Source organism: Mauremys mutica, chromosome 1 (assembly GCF_020497125.1).
Source record: "Mauremys mutica isolate MM-2020 ecotype Southern chromosome 1, ASM2049712v1, whole genome shotgun sequence".
NCBI classification, from domain to species: domain Eukaryota; kingdom Metazoa; phylum Chordata; order Testudines; family Geoemydidae; genus Mauremys; species Mauremys mutica.
The window spans coordinates 98,461,047-98,476,044 of record NC_059072.1 but is presented as its reverse complement, the minus strand read 5'-3'; the positions used below and the strand labels follow the sequence as shown (position 1 = coordinate 98,476,044).

The window sequence follows — 14,998 nt, the reverse complement described above, 5'->3', positions numbered from 1 at the left end:
GGCAACGAACAATGTTTGTGTTACTGAACTGAAATATAATTCTGCCTTTTGAACATGGCTAGACACTAAGAATGGTTTTAGAGACTCCAAAGACCATCCAGGATTTTAACCAGCAGCAGGGAATTTTTCTGAGCTTTTAAAGGTACACTGTCTGTTTAAAATCACATAGCTTAAAAAATAAGTGCCAGTGCTGTGTTGCTAATGACACATTCGACTATTTTAAATGGAAGAATTATACAAATCTAATTTATTTCCATTTAAGCTGTATGCTTTTTGAGTTGGACAACGACAACAGACCGGTCAGCATCCCATTTGTTTCTAGAGAATCTTAGTCCCTAATCTAGACAATACTGTAGTGTTTGAGTCGCAAAAGCTGCAGGGTGACGTTTAAATAAAAAACAAACAAAACCCCGACTATTTTCATTTGTTAAACAAATCATGAAATCATGGCTATGCTAGTGTTTGCTGAGAGCAAAAGCTGTTATGGTGAGAGTTCCATTATGACCCAGTGTTTTCACAGATGTTAAGACCAGAATGGACCTTTATGATCATCTAGTCTGCCCTCCTGCCTAAACAACAATAGAACCTCCCCCAGTTAATTCATGCAGCAAGCCCATAACTTTTGTTTGAGCTTTAGCTTATCTTTTAGAAAGACAGCCAGTCTTGATATAAAATGTTTTCATGCCTTATGAAAAGTATCATTCTAATTCTAATGGATCACTTGATGAGCACCTGTTCTGTTCATTCCCTTTGAAGTATCTGGCACTGGCCATTATCGGGATACTGAGCTAGATCGGGACCTTTGGTCTGACCTAGTATGGCCGTTCTTATGTTCTACATTAATGGTACAAAACACTATGGCCCCAGTCCTCTGGGCGGGTTGAGCTGTGCTGAGTGTAGGACCCAGAGGTGGAGGAGTGGCTACATGCCACCTTTGTGCTTCCCCAATTTCTGAGGCTTCTTGGGGATGATTCTGCCCGTGGCATAAGTCAGGGCAGCCTCAGGACTGTTTGCAATGGTCCCCAAGTAAGTTGAACATACTCTGAAAATTAAAAAACAGGCTACTTTTGTGACAATGTTTTTTAGGATTGCAAAATAACCCCATACAAAAAGCCAAGCATACTTTTTAAAAAGTGCATATTGATGTCACTACTGCCAGCTTCAGACTCTGCACCAGCACGTCCATATTTCTTGACATGGGGAATTTTGTTCACTTATTTAGGCCCAGATCCTCAAAGGTGCTTAGGAACCTAACTCTCACTGATTTCATGGGCCAGAATCTAGCCAAACATGTTGTAACAGCAGCACTGCCATTTGGGGGGACATTTAAGGGTTGTTTTTTTTTTGTTTTGTTAAGGCAGGTGGTCCTCACCAGAGATGATCAGACCATTTTCCATCAGACCAAAATTTCAATGAAAAACAAACAAAAAATCATGAACATTTTCTCAAAAAATATATTTTGAATTTTTGAACCCAGCTCTCCTCAGAACTTGCTGGAAAAGCTTTCTTTTCAGCTGAAAGAAAACACCAAGAAAACACTGATTTCCTTTCTTGGAGGCACGTATGTAATCTTGATGTGAGACGACTTGCAACCACAAGAGAGCACTCTTTCCTTTGATGATCTCTCAGCCTTCCTAGAAAGCTAAAGAGATACCATATAAGTTTTGCATACTGCTGGAGAACCCGCTTCAGTTAGATTGGAACAGCAGAAACAACAAAGGCTGCAGATGTATTTTGGATTACAGTGTGAAAAGCCTTTGGCTAGTTTTTCAGCTGACAGGAGATCTTTGGTTCCTGAGTGGGAGGAGTTCTGCCAAAACTTTGAAGATCCCTATAAACTTTGGAAATTACCCATCTTTTGGAGACAACTTTATCAAAAGACATTGTGGGTTACAATACAAGAGAAGTGTTTAGAGCCTGGAAGCTTGTTTATGTTTGGTATTAACTCTATGGACACACTTTCAAGCTAGAAGAAAAGGAATACAGGAACCCTCTTATTATCTTTTGAAAGATGAAGATCAGAGGAAATGCTGGGTTTAAAGTGTGGAGTGATAGTCCTAAAAGCCGGTCTATAAATTAGATGGCATCCTGCCTCTATAAAAGATTGAGGAGTAGAGCTGATTTTCAGTCATATAGTGGACTTCATGAATTGTTAGTTTTGCCTTTAAATCTGGACATAGATCTCACCCACAAGAACGGAGCAGACTGTGGGGCAGAGGACCCCAATACAAATGTTTCCTCCATGCATGGATTAATGCAAGATTTGGAAGCCAAATTTGAGATTAAAATTGCACTGGTAAACAATGGACAGCAATAAAGATGCTGGACTATTGAATGGGATGTTATTCTCAGGAGCTATGTCCATGGGAAATAACCATGTGAATCCTCATGGGTTACCACTAAGAGAGCCCTTTGGTGTTCCCTTCCATTTCGATCCAACTTATTGGGACCAAGCCTACCGTGGTTATTCAGGTAGATTTTCCTACATCCCTTTCTCTGGATATGTAGGAGTCTATGACTATTCTTTTGAGCCTGCCTTCATTCGAAAGAGAAATGAGAGAGAGAGGCAAAGAGTGCGTTGTGTGAATGAGGGATATGCACGCCTCCGAGAACATCTTCCCAAGGAGCTTGCAGACAAACGCCTCAGCAAAGTGGAGACCCTAAGAGCCGCAATAAATTACATTAAACACCTTCAGAGTTTGCTGGACTGTCAGCCGTTAGGGTCTACCACTAAGGAAACAATATCTGCTAAGGAGGCTACCGATGCTTCCAGTCCTGATCTAAGAAGGGAATGCAACAGTGATGGGGAGTCTAAAACCTCTTTAGCTTCATCTCCATACAGTGAGTTTGAGGAGACTTGCATCTAGGAAACATCATCTTCAGGAACAGATGCCTTCAAGACCAATCAAAAACTCTGTTATGGTATCTAAATCCACATGATTTTTCTACAGGTCAAAAAGTATCCTACAAAAGATGGAAAAATCCTGGGAAAATAAAGGTATCTTCAGTCTCCGAGAAGACCTTTTCACTGTTGCTGCATGCACATAGCCTACAAGTGGTTCGTAAAGATACACAAATTCCTTTCAAATTTCCTCAGCTGTGTTTACTTATTGTTTAGATTATTAAACTCGAGACAGTTTTTAAAATCTAAATTACTCTTCACCTTTTATGCTGTTGGATTACTTTTTGCATTTCACTCAGTGGGAAAATGAAAATAGATTAACCAGTTTTTTCCTAGTCAGGTTTATTTTCTAGTTTCCATGCACTGATACAATGATGCAATGTTTGGTTTGCAAATATTGTGGTTGAGGGGTGGGAGGGAAAGAGGGTGTAAAAATTAGATAACATATGTTTCACCAACATTTTTAAAACTCATGCAAAATTTCTATTAATATTAGGTTTTGAAAAACAAATGTTTAAAAAATGAAATCTACATTTCAGGTTAAATCTATTTGGCAATGTCCTTTTTAATGCAAGCAGATGACCCATAATTAGGATGCTTTGCAGGTGTGAGTATGTGAAGAAAACTTGGGACTTATTTTAAAGAATTGCTCTCAGCAAATGGCAGACTGAAATTTCCATCCTAACCAATACTAAATTAATATGCTAAATATAGTTCTGTAAAATCCCAATCAGACAAAGTAATAGTGATGAAATTGTGGTGAAGACATCCACCTTTTCCCTGTGCACCTTCATTTACATAAATTGTATTTGCAGACAAATGTTATTGATCATGACATCTATTTGATGGTCGGAGGTAATATGCATGGAAACATACTCCTGAAGTGGTCATGTACTAGTGTCTACAGAAAGGCTGAAATATATCAAGCTACATTCATATGAAAATGTGGGCATTTTTCCTTACATTTAAAGTATTGTATTACTGTTTAAAACAGACTTTTCTAAAATACATACCTCAAGCTCTACAATATATATTTAATTTGAACCATTGTCACTCAAAAGGCAATCAGAGTTTTTCTCCAAATCTCTCAACGTTCTTTTTTTCGTCACTTACTACTCTCCAAGACCCTGATTCAGCAAAGAACTAAAGTATGTGCTTAAAGTTACGCATGTGCTTAAGGGATGTGTTGAACCAGGCCCAGAATGTATTCTCTCTCTTCCCGCTCCAAATGAACTACCCCCCAACTTTAAAATAATACCAAAATAAACTTTTTAACTCCCCTCCCCTACAACATTTCCAAATTTCTACTTATGGGATCACTTTGATTTGATGGTTTTCTCTCCTCATCTCCCTTTCCAGATACCTTGAGTGAAATTCTGAAAATGTTCATGTACAAATATGAATGAACATTAGTGCTGGTCAGATACCTCAAAACATGTCCATGAATATTTGCTTAAATAAAACAATTGAATTAACTCTGACTGTTTTTATTTTCATTTTTCATGGAGATTAGTGAATGAGAAATGTTCCTAGAAACTGAATTTTCAGGGAACAGGGGAAACTAGACTCAAGGAGCTCAATTTGTTTAGCTTAACAAAGAGTAGGTTAAGAGGTGACCTGATCATGGTCTGTAAGTACCTGCAAGGGGAACAGAAACATGGTATTAGAGGGCTCAAAGCTATAACAAGATCCGATGGCTGGAAATTGAAGTCTAGCCAAACTGAGACTAGAAATAAGGGACACATTTTTAATAGTGGAGGTAATTAACCATTGGAACAACTTACCAAGGGTTGTGGTAGATTCTCCATCACTGGAAACTTTTAAATCAAGATTGGAAGTTTTTCTAAAAAAACATGCATTAGTTCAAACAGGAATTAATTCGGGGACGTCCTATGGCCTGTGTTATACAGGAAGTCAGACTAGATGATCACAATGGTCCTTCTGGCCTTAAATCTATAACTCTATGACAAATTGACAGAAAGCAAATGTTAAACTCAGAAATATGAATAGCTGCAATGTAAACCTGTTGAGTGTCCTCTTCATCCAATTAGGGAATGAAAAAACAATTATGTGACATATGTGTCCAATCAGAACTAACCCGCACAGCTCTCATTTCAAATTTTGTATATTCCATATTGATTTCTAGTAATGAGCTGCTCACTAGCAATTTAAAGATCAAAATTATTCAGCAAATAATTTTAAAGAAGAAAAACATTTGGAGATATAATCATCTGTCCATGAACAATTCACAAACAATAAGGAGCTAAAACTGGTTTATGAGTTATTTGCTATGAATTATTCACTCAGCTCTAATAGTACTAAAAAGCACTGTTAAAAATGATAGTGAAGCACTGAGGCGTAGTCCCCTGCTCTTTATATACTGGCTATGTTCCCCTTTTGAAGCAGGGCTGCTTCCAGCTTCCAGACAGTGCACCTTCTGCTGCATGGGCAGTTGTCTGTAGGAGTATGGATGAGTTTCCAGAGTTGGAATACATCTTTTCAGGTGTATGTTTTCATGTTTATCTTTGGTGGTGGTGGTTGGGGGTAAGGTAGTAGTCTGAGAACAGGACTAGGATTCCAGACTTTCCTGGCTTCTACACTTGGCTTTGGATACTAAGGCCACATCTATACTACAGCTGCACAGCTATGGTGCTGAAGTATAATAGTCTAGATGTGTCCCACACAATAGATTCACAGATTCTAAGGCCAGAAGGAACAATTACGATCATCTTGTCTGACCTCTATACACAGGGTATAGAATTTCCCAAAATAATTCCTAGAGCAGATCTTTTAGAAAAACATCCAATCTTGATTTTAAAATTGTCAGTGATGGATAATCTACCACGACACATGGTTAATTATTCTCACCATTAAAAAGGTACGTCTTATTTCCAGTCAGAATTTGTCTAGCTTTGTAACCTTCTCTTTGTTAAGATAAAAAGATCGAGCTCCTTGAGTCTATAAATCTTTTAATCATTCTTGTGGATCTTCTCTGAACCCCCCACCCCCGTGTTTATCAACATTCCTCTTGAGTTGTGGGGTTTTTCCTTTGATGCAGGTAATCCACATATCCAAGAGGTAGTAGTTAGGTTGGCAGAAGAATTCTTCCATCAACCTACAGTAACTCCTCACATAAAGTCGTTGTTACATTGCTGATCAATTAGGGAACATGCTCGTTTAAAGCTGTGCAATGCTCCCTTCTAACGTTTGGCAGCCGCCTGCTTTGTCCACTGCTTAATGGAAGAGCAGCCTGTTGCAGCTGGCAGGCGAGGGCTTGGAACCAGGGTGGACCGGCAGCCCCCCTATCAGCTCCTCCTATCAGCTCCCTGATCCCCTAAGTTCCCTGTGCAGCAGCCACCCAGCAGGATAGCAATTGCAGCTGTCCCTGCCCCCACTGCCATGTGCTGCTCCTGCCCTGTACCTTGGAGCTGCTCTCCCCGAGCCTCCTGCTTGCTGTGAGGGGGAGGGGGATGAAGGAGGCTAATGTCAGGGTGTCCCCCCCCACTCCTACACCCCGCTTACCCCTTCTTCTCCATATAGAGCAGGGTGGGGACACAGACAGTGAGAGACAGAGAGCGCCTGGGGCAGCAGCTGCTGTCTCAACTTCCTGATCCAAGACAATGCACTTAAGAGTGGGTCAGCTTACTTACAGGGGCAGTGTGCATTTCTCTATCTCCCACACACAAGGTGTGTGTCTGTGTCTGTCTGTTAATCTATCTACCCTCCCCTCCATTCCTGCTGCCTTGTAGAGTGAGAGGCTACATCAACAACAATGTGTTAACCCTTGAGGGCTCAGCCGAGTGCTAGTTCATCATTTAGCACAGGGGTTCTCAAACTGGGGGTCGGGACCTCAAAGTTATTATGCGGGGGGTCATGAGACGTCAGCCTCCACCCCAAACCCTGCTTTGCCTCCAGCATTTATAATGGTGTTAAATATATAAAAAAGTATTTTTAATTTATATGGGGGGTCGCACTCAGAGGCTTGCTATGTGAAAGGGGTCACCAGTACAAAAGTTTGAGAACCACTGATTTAGCAGCAAGGCATTCCCTGGGAAATAGCCCACCCTCTAACTTCACTACCTCAACCAAACTTCACAATCATCATCACTGTGAACAGTATTAAATTGTTTGTTTAAAACATATACTGTGTGTATATCTATATAATATATAATTTTTTTGTCTAGTGAAAAAATGTCCCTGGAACCTAACCCCCACCCCCCATTTACATTAATTCTTATGGGGAAATTGGATTCGCTTAACATTGTTTCACTTAAAGTCGCATTTTTTCAGGAACATACCTACAACGTTAAGTGAGGAGTTACTGTACCTGCATCTATGAGGGGATTAGGTCTATCTAACTACATTGCACAGGGTGCAAAATCTTTCTCACATCCCTGAGTGATGTAACTAGGTTGATCCAATTTTTAGGTGTAGACCAGTCCTGACTCCCTTTGAGGCCTCAGACTAGAGATTTTAACCCTCCGTCCTCAGTTTCCCGATCTGTACAATGGGGTTTGTGATTATAGAGGAGCTGGTTGTGACTCTATAGTTAAGACTGTTGTGTTTTTCACGCAAACCTTTGTTATCTAAGAATAATGCCTATTCACCTACAGTACCTCATGTGGAGGCTGTGAATCTTAATGATTGTAAAGTGCTTCGAAGATTAAAAGCATTGTATATATATATATATATATATATATATAAGTATCATTAATAGTGAAATCAATCCAAGCCAATAAACCTAAATATGGACATAATGACCATGTTATCTCCTGGGCAGAGGGTACTGGATAGAATTCTAAAGAGTTTTTCAAATCACGTTGTACCTCAAAGGCCTGTATTGGGGACATTGCAGAGCCAGCCCCAAGCCCCGTCACCCCTTCCTGGGTTTTCCTGGCATATAAAGAGAGTGCTGCATGCCTTCCCCTCTGTGGCCAGCTAGCCCTGCTGGGCAGAAAGGGGGATGATGCCATGGCTCTTCCCCCTCCCAGCTTCCTTTCAGGTGGCTAGTGACCCAGGACATGCTAACAGAGAGCAGCAGTTTCACTCAGGAGAGTACAGGGATTGCATGTGAACACGGCTCCCTCCCCCCCACCACATGAGCTAGACACTGACTGGCCCTTCGCATTGTTAGGTGGCTCCATTTTGTTAATTGTAAATCTTTGATGTTCTGCTCTCAGAAACAAACCCTGGGTATGGGAAATAATACTGAGAAAAAAGACCGCTAGGGTTCAAATCAAGTGAATTTGTTGCAGAGAAACTTTTCAATAAGTTTGTGGTCATAGTTCTTATTATTGTTTTCAAGTTGGATATTTTACTCCTTTTAACAGTTGTGAAGGCTTCTAATAATGCCAACCAGACACAAAAGATTAAAGAGTTAAAATGTAATAGCCACCAGTAGGTGATTATTATTTATGAAGGCTGGAAATGAACTGCTAGTTGGGAATGAAACTCCTTCCGTGGAAACACTGTACTGGGAAAAAAAGATCCTTCTGGGAGAGAAAGCTCTATATTTTGTTTTCTCACAGCCCCTGTTCTCATACAAGTATTGTGCTTTGGTTTAGCACAAGGAAGTATGAGATTGCTGAAGAATTCCCAAATACAAAAATCCTATATGTAACAATGTCAACAGAATTTTCTAGTGAATGCTACAGTTCAAAAGCTTTCCTAAGCTGCATCTGTCTAGACAAAGGTTTTCTTCAAAGCTTCTAAAGTGTATCATTATCAGACTTTGAAAACAGAGGATGATCCAACTTGTCACCCTGGGAACTAATGTTTTAATAAAAATGTTGAACAGAAGAATTCTCTTCATTTGGCGCAATTACCGTTTACAAGAAAGACAAGTAGTGCTATCCTTAGGAAAATGCTCAACAACTTTATCAAACTTCTGCACACCAAATGCATCCTCTGTAATTTTCTATCAAACATGGGAAAAGAACGTCTGACGCCCCCCTACTCCACCTCCTCCCATTAAATTATAAATCCATTTGCTCCTTGATATTATCACAATTTTAAAGATGTATAATCCTGGCCATGGAATTGCTTTTAATCCCCTAATAGCTATCTAGCTGAATTCTTCAATCAAAGCCCATCCATACTGCTTTCGTGTTAACTACTCAGTGTCAACAAATGTCCAAAGGAAAACATAAGGCACTATAGGAAAGTATACTTCAGACAGTAAAGCAGTCAAAGCCAGTTATCTCATTGGAATAAGTGAACAGGGAGCATATGCTTAAAAAATAACTCCTCTTTCCCTCTGTCACTGAGAAATAAAGGAAGAAGACCTGAAACATTATAAGGGGGAAGACCCACAGCTGGAATTGAAGTCAACAGAATGATGCCAATTTATACTTGCTAAGGATCTGGCCCAGTAAGTTCTGAAGTTCCTAAATAATACAAAGTAAGCACACTTACTTTCTACAGGTCCCCAGTATAACCACCACCAGCCTATCTGCAACTGACAAGCAAGGGAATGAGGCATGAACACACTGCAGAAAAATGTAAAGCTACACAACCATTATTAGACTCTTGGAATGCCCAGCAATTATATAGTGTGGGAAATTGATACATCTCAAAGCGCTTTACAAAGCAAGGTAAGTAATATTCTGTACCTGAGGCCTTGCCAATAGGAGAAAATATATTATAAATATATCAGCCATCTATTTCTCATACATTTCATTCATTTTCTTGGACCACAGCAAATGTGTCCAGTGATGGCCCTTTGGATCAGAGTAGTTAGAGATGGGAAAAAAAGCTGTTAGATCAGCACGCCCACCCCCCTGGAAAGACAGACTAGGGGGATCTATGATATTAAACTGACGCCACACCTGGAATCTCCCCCATGTGCCGGGCTCCCATTGAAGTCCGTGGGATGTCAAGTGTGGAGAGGCCACAGGACTGGGTCCTTGGCTCTTGTAAAATCAGTCCAGTTTGCCAACAATTCTTGTAATTTGCAGCAATTTGTGGCTGATGGCACTGCTCCGAAGAGGCTCCAAGCTAGGTGCAAGCAGGAAAAGAGAAATGCACTTCATGCAGCAGAAAACATGCCCCTTCCAGATACTGACGGTCTCTGATCCAAAGTCAATGGGAGTCTTTCCACTGACTTAGTGGGCTTTGGTTCAGGTTCTTCACTCTTGACAGGATCACAATTTTTAGCACCAGGGAGGACTGCCCCTCCTCACCCACACTCATACTCCTGTGGTTCAAGCCAGTGGTGTCTGAGCTTTTGGAAGAGAAAACACTCTTAGGGCAGGCGATTCCTTTGGCCGCATGGTTTTGTCATTGATCATTCACTGGCCTTCCCCAGTTACAGCACCTGAACATTTTCTTTTAAAGAGCCAAGTCAAGAGCTGGGACAGGGGAAAGGAATTATGAGGTGCTAATCACTGTGTAGGATTCAGTTCCACCAGCTTAATCCAGCAGTCCTGGTGCAGGCAAACCTCCCACTGAAATCGACTGAGTTTTGCCTATGTGAGGACTGCAGGACAGGCCCTAGTCCAAAGCCATCCTGTCGCACTTTTAATGTGACTAAGGATAATGATGCTTGGTTGCCTTACTCTGCATCACCAGGACTTGTCCTGCCCTGCCCTGACTAGGCAACACTCGCTCACACACCACTGAGAACTGGAAAGTCAAATTGCTCCCCAGAACACATGTGCTATAAGGGCAGTTGCTTACACCAAAGCCTGGCCTGAGGGGTGGGCTGAAGGTTTTGGATTCTAGTTTGTCAGTGAGGTAAACCGTAGGAACTGAAAACTCCACCCAACACTTTACAAGGCAGAGTGCTTAAAAGGGAAAGCAAATCTCATATGCTCTGGGAGTACATGTACGTGTACGGTTTACTGGATTGACTTCAAAGGAAAAGCAGAGACCAGTTCAGCACACGAGCTGTTTCTTTTAAAGCTAGAAAGATCAGCTTGTTTGGCTTCTCCTTATTTGTTGCTGCTTATGACAGATACAGACTTCATTGCCAGAAATGCTAGCCATATGCCCTGAGATGGATGGGCCCTTGCAAGCCCCCTGTTAAGAAAGCCAGTCTTTGGGGCCCTGGAAAGGGTTTCATTTTTAAAAACATGTCTCTAGGCCTTTTCCTTGCAAAGGCAGTCTGGACAACATAAGCCTATGTAATTAAATGCAAGCCGATTGCTAGAGACCTGCCTGTGTTGGGGTTTGTTGCAATGGTGTAGCGACACTGATGTAGCTGCCTCGGTGTACCAGTTTAGATGTGCTGCATCAGTGTAAAATGGGTTTTACTCTGGTGCAGTGTATTTACACTGGGGAAGGGGCGCATTGATGTAGCTGCACCAATGAAGTTACACCAATGGAAAATCCTCTAGTCTTGTCAAGCCCTAAAATTGAAAAAAAAAATGCAGCTGAGCTACAATTCCCACAGCAGGAAGCTGTAGGGACTTAAAGATCCCTTCTCTCCCACACCATATGATTGGCCCTCTCAGATCTATACATGGAGGAAACCTCTACAGGCAGATCTGCGTCTCACAAATACGCAGAAGGGCATAGAACTGACGGAATTCTTTTTTAGGAGGCGGAAAATGAAACTGATGGATTTTTGTGAGGAGTGGAGGGGGAATTTTACACAAGGAATGTCACCCATGTCATCAAATGAAATGTGACGTTTTTGAGCCAGCCTCTTGTTAAAATGTCAGCAGTGCATCACAGTAGCTGCATGAAATAATGGATATAGGCAGAGTCAGTTCTGGATCCAAGCTTCAACAAAATCCAAAAGGGGTTTGCATCCAGGTTTGGTTCCACTTGTTACAGAGATGGAACTGAGCCATGAAGTCTGGATCACACTGGGCTTTGAGCTCCTCCACATTTTGGGAGCATCTGGATCTGGGATTTTGATTCCACTGAGATTCAGCCTGGAGGTTGGGAATAACAAAATTTGCCAGAAGCTGGGAATGGGCGACAGGGGATGGATCACTTGATCTTGTCTGATCTGTTCATTCCCTCTGGGGCACCTGGCATTGGCCACTGCTGGAGGACAGGATACTGGGCTAGATGGACCTTTGGTTCTGACTCAGAATGGCCGTTCTTATGCCTGTATTTTGAGAGGCACGGAGAGTAGGGATCTAATTTTTTACAGGGTGTTTTCACAGCCATACTCTCCTGATTCTGGAGATAAATAAAAGACTTTGCTCCCAAGGCTGCCAGTCATCAGCACTGAGCACCAACCAACATCTTCCATTTGCACTGACCTTATTTCCTTAGTTACATATTAGATGGTTGACTAGATGTGGCTCTTTGCCAGGGTTGCCAACTTTCTGATTGCAGAAAACCAAACACCCTTGCCCCGCTCCTGCCCTGCCCCTTCCCCAAGACCCTGCTCCTTCCCTGCCCCTTCTCTGAGGCCCGCCCCCTGCTCACTCCATTCCCCCTCCCTCAGTCACTCACTCTCCCCCACACTCACTCACTCACTCATTTTCACAGGGATCAGGATGGAGGTTGGGGTACAGGAAGGGGTGAGGGCTCCAGCAGGGGGGGCGGGCTCTGAGGTGGGGCTGGGGATGAGGGGTTTGGTGTGCAGGAGGGGGATCTGGGATGGGGGTAAGGCTGAGGGGTTTGGAGTGTGGGAGGGGGTTCTGGGCTAGGGCAGGGGGTTGGGGTGTGGTACAGGGTGAGGGCTCCAGCTGGGGGTGCGGGCTCTGGTGTGGAGCTGGGGATGAGGGGGTTGGGGTGCAAGAGGGGGCTCTGGGCTGCGGCCAAGGGGTTTCGAGTGCAGGGGGGCTGTGGGGTGCAATCTCTGGGAGGGAGTTTGGGTGCAGGAGGGGGCTCAGGGCTGGGGTAGGGCGTTGGGGTGCAGGAGGGGTTTGGGACACAGGCTCTGGGTGGTGCTTACCTCAAGTGGCTCCTGGAAGCAGCCGACTTGTCCAGCTCTAGGCACAGGGGCAGCCAGGGGGCTCCGTCCTGCTGCCTTCGCCTGCAGGCGCTGCCCTTGCAGCTCCCACTGGTCGCGGTTCCCAGCCAATGGGAGCTTTGGAGCCAGCGCTCGGGGTGGAGCCGCATGGAGCCAGGGAAGGCAGACCTGACTGGAGCTGACCGGAGGTGCTAGAGTCCTATTTTGACCTGGTGGTCTGGTTGAAAACCAGAAGCCTGGCACCTCTTTCCGCTTAAGAAACACTGGAGACCTCACAGACTCTCCAGCAAGGGATTCCTCCTATGGGAATACTCAGTTACCTGAGGTGATCTGCTCAGCACCAGACTTGATGGCACTAAATCTCTCTATTCTCTTAGAGAAACAAAGCTGATAGTGGACAGTGTAATGTACAAATGAGGGGTGGTGGGGGAGAGAAACATGTTTTCAAGGTGTAACACACTGTGCAATATCACACCAGTCACCTGTCATATGGTCAAACTCAGAGAAACAAGAAACAAATTAAAAAATAAAGCCTTTGGGAGAGGATTAATTTCTGAAAACAAGGGCTTAAGATGACATGCTGACAGGCAGTGGTGTGGAGTTATAAGCAGGCAGTGAGATTTATGGAGGGAAATTCTGCTGAGGGAGGGGAAAGCAATGCCACTTGTGCCAGGTGGGGTAGTGAGCTGATGCAGTATCCCACCTCTGGAGGCCAGGGTGTCACAGTTTGGCACCCACTCAAGGCTCCCGGCTCCTCAGCTGTCACCTCTCTTGGGTGGAGACCCGTCTCTCTCTCCCTTCTGAGCTGGGTACTTCCAGGCTGCACAGGTCCCTGCTTACACTGTGAGTTCCCCAGCAAGCCAGACTGCTTAAACAGCCAGTGTCTGCACTTCGCCTTCCCTCCAGAGGCTATAACCAACGTAATTGCCAGAAGTTACAAGTTATCACACAGCCCTTTCTAAGCAAGCACATTCATTCTTAAGGTGAAAGCATTACAGAGAAAACATAAGAAAACAATAAAAGAATATATAAACAATTAAAAACATTAAAGAGCCCTGCTTACCAAAGATCACCCCCAACTCCAACAGGGGCTCTAGTAGGAGGCAATCCTTCAACACCCCCCGATTGGGTTTTTCTGTGGTTACAAGTTCACAAAGACGGTTAGCTCCTCAGGTAACAGGTAATCCGCAAACAAAGGTCCCCTCCTCATGGCAAAGCTTCAAAATTCTGATTCTTGCATAACCGGAGGGGTTACATTTGCACACACCTCCCACTAGAGAGTTCCTGGGAAATCCATTTTGTTCCAGAAGTTCATTCTTGTCTGTTATATTGGTTGAAACAGTCCTTTGATTTGCATTACACTTCCCAGGGTTTTCATTGGTTATCTTTCCCCCCAGAGACATTACATGAAGTTCCACAATAATACATAAACTTTGCATGTTTAAAAGAATGGACGTCAAAGCTACCTCAAGGAGACCTCAGGAAATTGCCGTATCTGCCACATTGGGTTCAAATATTTGGTCATGAGTGAAATGAGTTTGGGGGGCTCAACCTAGTCCCCTAGTAGGCATCGATTACCTCACAGAGTCTTCACAAAATTTGTCATAATATGGTACTAGGTAATCTCTGCCTAGGAGAAACCCTAGGCTGAAATAAAAAGTGGTGTGGGTGAGGATTGAAGCACATTTGGAATTGTGCATGGACTCTGGAAAAGAAATACCAAAGAGTGCTACTAGGTCAGGGTGGAGGAGAAGTAGAATGGTTTAGAAGGCTGGAATAACAGGGCCCCTGGAGATGTATTTAAGGCACTAAGAGTGCTAACCACTTTTCCAGCAACACCTCTGTCACACCACATGCCCACACACAAAGAAACTTCCAACAGTGCAGAGGCAATCACACCATCATTTGCATTACTCTTGCTTCAAGCAAGGCTGACCACCATGTGCCAGTGCCAGTGGGTATTGCTGATGCAATAGTCCCTGAACGGTTCTCCCACTATCATCCCACAGTGCACCAGTCACTGCTTAGGAACCCTTTCCAGTCCACTTTCTGCACTTCACTGTACAGGGAGCAAGTTTGCCCCAAATAACTTACCTGTACAAAAAGCACGGCTGCACCCACCTTGGGCTATTTTCCTAGGGGTCAGCTTCTGCATCAGAGATCAGCTCCATTCTGCTTCGATTGCTTGTGTGGCTCCAAATAGTCCTTCTTATGAGTGTGCT

The 14,998-nt window shown here is 43.3% G+C and overlaps 1 protein-coding gene across 1 annotated transcript; it reads left to right on the top strand.

Annotated features, from left to right (window-relative positions):
• The first annotated feature begins 1,544 nt into the window (after positions 1 to 1,544).
• Positions 1,545 to 3,064, top strand: ASCL4 (achaete-scute family bHLH transcription factor 4). The gene has a single exon (XM_044987149.1). The coding sequence runs from the start codon at positions 2,304 to 2,306 to the stop codon at positions 2,865 to 2,867; it is 564 nt and encodes a 187-aa protein (XP_044843084.1). The 5' UTR covers positions 1,545 to 2,303; the 3' UTR covers positions 2,868 to 3,064.
• The last annotated feature ends 11,934 nt before the right edge of the window (positions 3,065 to 14,998 follow it).